This window comes from Myotis lucifugus, unplaced genomic scaffold (assembly GCF_000147115.1).
Source record: "Myotis lucifugus unplaced genomic scaffold, Myoluc2.0 scaffold_802, whole genome shotgun sequence".
Lineage (NCBI taxonomy): Eukaryota > Metazoa > Chordata > Mammalia > Chiroptera > Vespertilionidae > Myotis > Myotis lucifugus.
In genome coordinates this window covers 199,642-206,251 of record NW_005871850.1, presented here as the reverse complement: position 1 = coordinate 206,251, position 6,610 = coordinate 199,642, and the positions used below count along the sequence as shown (strand labels likewise).

Genomic DNA, 6,610 nt, shown 5'->3' with positions numbered 1-6,610 from the left:
CGAGGCTTGACGGCCCTGTTTTTTAAGCACGTGCGCGGCTGGAACCAAAGTCCTCTTCCCTCCTCCCTAACTCTGAGGTTGCCCAGGAGGCGGTGTGGCGGCTCGGTTCACGTGACCCTGCTGACACCCGGCCGCTGCCCTTCGCGGGCTGAGCCCAGCCTCCTCGGGGGTGGGAGCGTCGGCCCTGGTGGGGCTGCCAGAGGGCCGTGTGGCCGTGTGTGCTCGTCGTTTGTCCGGAGCCACCTGTTGGGTTTCCCTCTGCCAGGGCAGCTCGTGGGTCCAGCCCCGGCTCCGTGCCAGGCACGGGGCCAATGCCAGCTTCCCTCCGCACGGGGAGCCCAGGAAGGCCGGCGCCGCCCGAGAGAAGCGGCAGCACTGCTCCTGACGCGCCGCCTCCTGCCCGCAGGTCGTGGGCAGCATGGACGCCCACCCCAACCGCTACTGCGCCACCGTGCGGGTGCAGCAGCACCGCCAGGAGATCATCCAGGACCTGGCGGCCATGGTGCGCGAGCTGCTCATCCAGTTCTACAAGTCCACGCGCTTCAAGCCCACGCGCATCATCTTCTACCGCGACGGCGTGTCCGAGGGGCAGTTCCAGCAGGTGGGCCCTCCGCGCTCTGTGCTCGGCGTGTCTGGGGTCTGCCTGTCTGTCCGGCCGAGCGGCTTCTCGGGGTCTCTGCAGAGAAGGGGGTGCGATCTACAGCCTGTCCTACCGCCCCCTGTGCCTGTGCTTGTCAGGTCACGGGGACGGTGGGCACGGGCGGCGACGCTGAGGCAGGACAGACGGGGCGGGAGGAGCGAGGGGTGGGCTTGGGGCTGGAGAGCTGTGCGGGCGGAGGCAGGGTGTGGGGGAGGCTTTGTGGGGTGGGCGCCCCATCGTGCTGCAGTGCGCAGGGCAGGCAGTGAGTGCCGTGACGGAGAAGCACGCCGGGCGGGGCGGATGGCTGGGAGCCCTTAGAACGCAGTCAGCAGGCCCGGCCGGCCGCTGTTTGGATGTGGAGGGAGGGGCAGCATCTTGGGGGACGTGAGGGAGGGCGGTCTGGAAGGCGGGTGCGTCACAGCGCAGGGAGCACCGCAGGAGGGCGGGGAGCGGGAACAGCAGCCCGCAGCGCCTCCAGGTCGGGGCCTTGGGCCCAGGAGTCGGTCCCGCCCGGGTCTCGGAGGTTGTCCCTGCGTGTGCCCCTTGGCTGGTGACTGCCCCCTCTGCTCCCCGCCCACGTCCCCAACACACATGTCACCGGGCGATGCTCTCAGCGGGCAGAGGGCGGGGAGCGGGCGGGAGGACCCTGAGGGCCGCCCTGGTGCCTGGGTGAGCTGCTGGGTGCAGGGCGGGGCGAGGGGGATGGGCTGGACGCTCCCTCGCCTGTTGGGTGCCAAGGCCGGCAGACCCGTGGCACCGCCTGCGCAGAACTCCGGGCCGCCTCCCTCCGGCTGGAAGGGTGCTCCTCTGAGCTCCAGCCTTCGTTGTCTAGTTCCGCCCTCGTCTCCTGTAGGGTTGGCGGCATAGTCAGGGCAGCAGAACAGTGTTTAGTGGGGACGGTCACTGAAGCCTCAGGGGTGTGTGGGGGACGTCCCCCGTCTTCTCTGAAGACAGACGGAGGGAAGGAGATGGGGCCTCGCCGTCCCTGTGCCCTAACTCCGGGCTCCCGGGCACACGCTTTGCACGTCACTTTAGTCAGCACAGCAAGCTTGCAAGGTCGGTGGTCCCATCGGAAGAGTGAAAACCGGGATCAGAGAGGGCGCCTGGCTTCCCCCAGCCACACAGCTGCTCGTGTCAGATGAGGACTTGGACTTGCCTCCGACGCCTAAGCCAGTGTCTTTTCTACTAGGCCCTCTCGCTCTTCTCCACACAGACGTGGTGAGGGCTGTGCTGTGTCCCCCGCCGCGCCTCATGCCACTGTGGCCTTTACCAGCCCTTCGCACACTCTGTGCTGAGCGCGTTACCAGCTTCTCATTGAAACCACGGGCCCCTGAGGCCTGGGTGTCGGTCTCTCCGTTATACAAACGGAGGCGTAGGTCCCAAAAGGCAGAGCACGCAGCCATTAACACGCCCGTGGGACTCGGAGCCGTGGCTGCAGCTACGTGTCACGTGCTGCATGTTCCTAAGTGACTTGTTCCCGGCAGCAGACCCTGAGGACACACTGGCCTGACGCCCTCTGTCCCCGCAGGTCCTGCACCACGAGCTGCTGGCCATCCGCGAGGCCTGCATCAAGCTGGAGAAGGACTACCAGCCGGGCATCACCTTCATCGTGGTGCAGAAGCGGCACCACACGCGGCTCTTCTGCACGGACAAGAACGAGCGGGTGCGTCCTCGCCGCGGGGCCTGCCGGGCTCTGGGAGCCGCTGCCCTCGGAGGGCTGTGTGGGGTCCGGGCCTGGGGCATTAGAGACGCGCTGTCCTCCATTTGGTGAGCACGTGGCCCTGTGAGTCCCACGGGTCCGGCAGAGACGTGCTTTAGCTGATAAAGGGCCGGGAGGCGGCTCTGAAAGAGAACCCGCTAGTGAGTAGCCACGGCTGTGGCCGGTCCGAAAAGTGCTGAGCGAATGTGTCCGTCAATTTAAAGAGCTAAACAGGGCCCGTGGAGGGGGGCCCAGCCTCAGGGCGGGGGGCAGGGCTTGCTGGGCTTCCTCGGCTGCCCCCACGTCCCCCTCCGGGCACGGCTGATACTCCTGTGTTGCTGAAGGTCGGGAAGAGCGGAAACATTCCAGCAGGCACCACCGTGGACACGAAGATCACCCACCCGACCGAGTTCGACTTCTACCTGTGCAGTCACGCTGGCATCCAGGTGAGGCAAAGGGTCCCCTTTGGTCCTCTCAGTGTCTGTGATGTCAGGTCACACTCAGCAAACACATGCAGGTGTGACCCTCAGGGTGGGACTCAGTGGGGAGCACTTAGCAGGGGCCCCAGCCGTGGTCAGGGGCTCGGGACCACCGGGCGTTGGGGACAAGGGATCCACTGGGAAGCTGGGGTGCATTTCAGATGAGGTGAGGTCCAGGCAGGAGCAGTGAGTGCCAGGTGCAGGCGCACGGGTGGGGGCAGGGTGTCCCTGGGCCTGGTGCTTAGCAAGGGGGGTGAGAGCTCAGGTGACAAGACCACCTGGTGAAGGTCGGCCTCGCACCAGGTGACGAGGAGGGCTCCGGAGATGTGGGAAGGGCGGTGAGGGACGAGGGGCCGCCTCGGTGAGCTCACACCCCGTGGTGGGGTCCACGCGTGTCACCCCCACGTGTGTTTGCTGGGCACCTGGGGAAGTGTCTCTGGCTCGCCCGTTTCTCGGGGAAGAGGGTGGTCCTGAGGGAGGGCTGCCAGCGGGTGCGGTGCCGGCAGCCATTGCCAGCTCAGCACCGGGAGTCCAGCCTGGGTGCTGCCTGCCTCAGAGCCCAGCACATGGGCTCGGTCTGAGTCTGTGTAGGACTTGAGTAACCCTCCCCAGAGAACGGGAACCTAAAACTTGAGACATCACTGTGAACTTGGTAGTTGGACTGTTTCCTGGGAATTGTTACTGCCCGACGCCGAGGTGTGGCCTGTGGGCCTGGTGCACCCAAGGCCCGGAACGGCTCTTCCATGTTCAGTTGCTAAGAGGAAAAAGAGAGGCTGAGCCTTGGAGACAGTGGCCTCCCTGCGGGGCCCTGGGCAGCCCCTCTCCCACTCACGGCCTCCAGCAGGCGCCCTTCCACACGGGCCCACGTGCGAACACGGAGGGGCGGGGGCGCCTGTCCTCTGCTGAGACACTTAGGGCTGGGACACATGGGCCTCGAGGGGCAGGCCCCCTTACACAGAACACCCCGCCCCCCACTCCTTTGACAGCCACCAACGAAATGGCAAAGTGGGGGTGGGGCGGGGACGTGACATCTGGCACTGGGCCGAGCACAGGGGTGAGCGGGCAGCCGTGGCCGGACCGGAGGAGGCAGGCGGGACTTTGCGGGAGGCGGGCGGGTGGGCCGGCTGAGCAGTGTGGCAGCTGTGAGGGTGCCCACGCCGGCGCCTTCTGTGCCCCATGTTGGGGGGCAAGGCTGCCAGCTCCCACTTCCTTCAGTTTCAAAAGATTTCCAGCTTCACAAACTGCATAAGTAACACGCGTGTGCCAACTCCCTTTTTAAGTGAGTTTTAAAAGATGGTCTTCTTGCCTGTAAATAAGACATTGTAGAAACCCGATCTATACGGTGGTGCAGCCCCGGAACAAACATTTCTCTAGTGTTTTATATCTTTCCTATGGTTTTTTGTATGTGAATAAGTGTGTGCGGTCTGTGTTTACACGCCTGATGAAATACATCTCCTGGTGCCTTTTACAATGATGTTTAATAACGTCGCTGTCTCGCTAAACACCGTGTCCTTGGTAAGGAGCGTGTGAGCGGTGAGCAGCCGGGCACAGCCTGTTGGCGGTGCCCTCGCGGTGAGCGCTGCGTCTCTGACCCCCTGTCTGCTTTCAGGGAACAAGCAGGCCCTCCCACTACCACGTGCTTTGGGATGACAATCGTTTCTCTTCCGACGAGCTGCAGATCCTCACCTACCAGCTGTGTCACACCTATGTGCGCTGCACGCGCTCGGTGTCCATCCCAGCGCCAGCATACTACGCTCACCTGGTGGCCTTCCGGGCCAGGTACCACCTGGTGGATAAAGAACATGACAGGTGAGTGCAGCCTCTCCTGGCCACAGGCCCCAGCAGGGGTCGCTTCCCAGACAGGCCGTGGCAGCTGCTTTTCCGGAGCCAACAGAGGCCCTGATGCCCCGAGCCCAGCTGTTAGCAGCTGTCTGGGCCCGGGGCGTGGTCCTGTCCTGGCGCGGGGGCGTGGTCCCGGCGGGGCGTGGTCCTGTCCGGGCGCGGGGGCGTGGTCCCGGCCTGGCGCTGGGCGTGGTCCTGGCCTGGCGCGGCTGCTTTTCCGGAGCCAACAGAGGCCCTGATGCCCCGAGCCCAGCTGTTAGCAGCCGTCTGGGCGCAGGGGCGGGCGCGGGGGCGTGGTCCTGTCCGGGCGCGGGGGCGTGGTCCTGTCCGGGCGCGGGGGCGTGGTCCCAGCGGGGCGTGGTCCTGTCCGGGCGCTGGGCGTGGTCCCGGCCGGGCGTGGGGCGTGGCCCGGCCGAGCTGACCAGGCTGCCTCTGTCCCTGTCCCCAGTGCTGAAGGAAGCCATACCTCCGGGCAGAGTAACGGGCGGGACCACCAGGCGCTGGCCAAGGCGGTCCAGGTCCACCAGGACACGCTGCGCACCATGTACTTTGCTTGACATGTTGTGTTTACGATTGTGTGCGGAGTCGGATTCACACGAGACCAGCGACACTCAGACCAACCGACGCCAGCCCCGTGGCAGCCAGCACTGGACACCACGCGTCGTGGACTCAGCCGAGGCTCCTTTCCCAGAATGCCTTCCGTCCGGACTTCACACTCGTTCTGAGCTGCAGACCTGTATGAGACCCCACTGTCGCAGGAGAGATGGTTTGCCAAAATCTATCCGCTGCTTATTACATAGTCCCGTATTTCCTAAAAACATCTCCTAAAAGCAGTCTATGAACTCAGGGCTTTAAAACATTTTTAATTTATTTGGTCATTCGATTAACTTGTTTTTAACACGTGATTCTGTATGGAATTGATGGGCTCAAACTAGCTGTGAGCGTTCTCTGAGGGTGAAAGCAACGCAAACACTATTGTGGTTTTAAAGCCTTGACCATTCTGACGTTGTCACTCACGCGTGTCCCACGCGACACTCGTGTGCCCTGACGTGGCTCCGCAAGCTCTTAGGGACCCACGGTGGGTGCCCCACCCGCGGGGAAAGGGGCTGGGACACCAGAGACCACGCCCACTCAACATTTCTAGGTCCAGAGAGATTGGCAGCCAAGTGCCATTTTAATAAAAATTTATTTAAAAAAACAAAAAAAAAGAAGAAAAAAGATGGTATGCCGACAGTCTAATGGTGAGATTGGTCCTCTAGGACTGTGACATTTATTTTCCAAAGTTTCTAAAGAATACGGGTCTGTGGTGATGATACAGTACAATCCTTTCACTGTATGTCTTTAATGTAGAGAATATATATATCTGGTTGCAGTATTAATGTGAGCGCTCGGCGCTGTCTCAGTTCCTGGCACGGGGACTTCTTGTGCTTGGTGTCGGGGCCGGGAGGCCGCACAGTGGGTCTCAGCTTCGGCGCAGAGTGCACGGCGGACTCACTGACAGCGACCGCCCCGTGTAGACTGTCGCCTGTACCTTCAGGCCGGTGCGCTTACAGCATTCACTCGCGCCCGCCCTGCCTCCTCGCCGGGTGTGGCCCAGCCGATGAAGCACAAGTGGAATGTACGGACCTTTCCGCCCCTGGGAAGCACGTCCGTGTGCTGGGTGTCATAGGATCTGTGTGCGGAGACCCACAGAAAGCCGTCGGCGGGGCTCTGCCAGGCGCCTTGTCCCCGGAGGGCGGCTGACGGCCGCCAGCGTGAGGGCCAGACCCTGCCGCAGGGATCTGCCTTCTGGGCCCCGGCGTGGGGGTGCCACCCCAGAAACCATTGCACTAAGAGGGAGGCCACGACAGCTGGAAGGTGACAGCCGACGGCTCTGTGCCACGTGGGCTCGTCCCGGCAGCAGCTCCATCGAGGGTCCGGTCCACGTCCATTGTAGAGACTCGAGGAAGG

General features: G+C 63.4%; 1 protein-coding gene across 1 annotated transcript in view; it reads left to right on the top strand.

Annotated features, from left to right (window-relative positions):
- The window catches only part of AGO2 (argonaute 2, RISC catalytic component), a gene marked incomplete at its 5' end in the record, with an annotated part of 13,597 nt that extends 7,558 nt beyond the window's left edge, over nt 1-6,039 (top strand). Inside the window, 5 exons of the mRNA XM_023747161.1 lie at nt 388-601; nt 2,169-2,303; nt 2,684-2,785; nt 4,428-4,627; nt 5,109-6,039. Coding sequence (XP_023602929.1) covers nt 388-601; nt 2,169-2,303; nt 2,684-2,785; nt 4,428-4,627; nt 5,109-5,217 — 760 coding nt within the window. The remainder of the gene's footprint in view (nt 1-387; nt 602-2,168; nt 2,304-2,683; nt 2,786-4,427; nt 4,628-5,108) is intronic.
- Nucleotides 6,040-6,610: the final 571 nt, after the last annotated feature.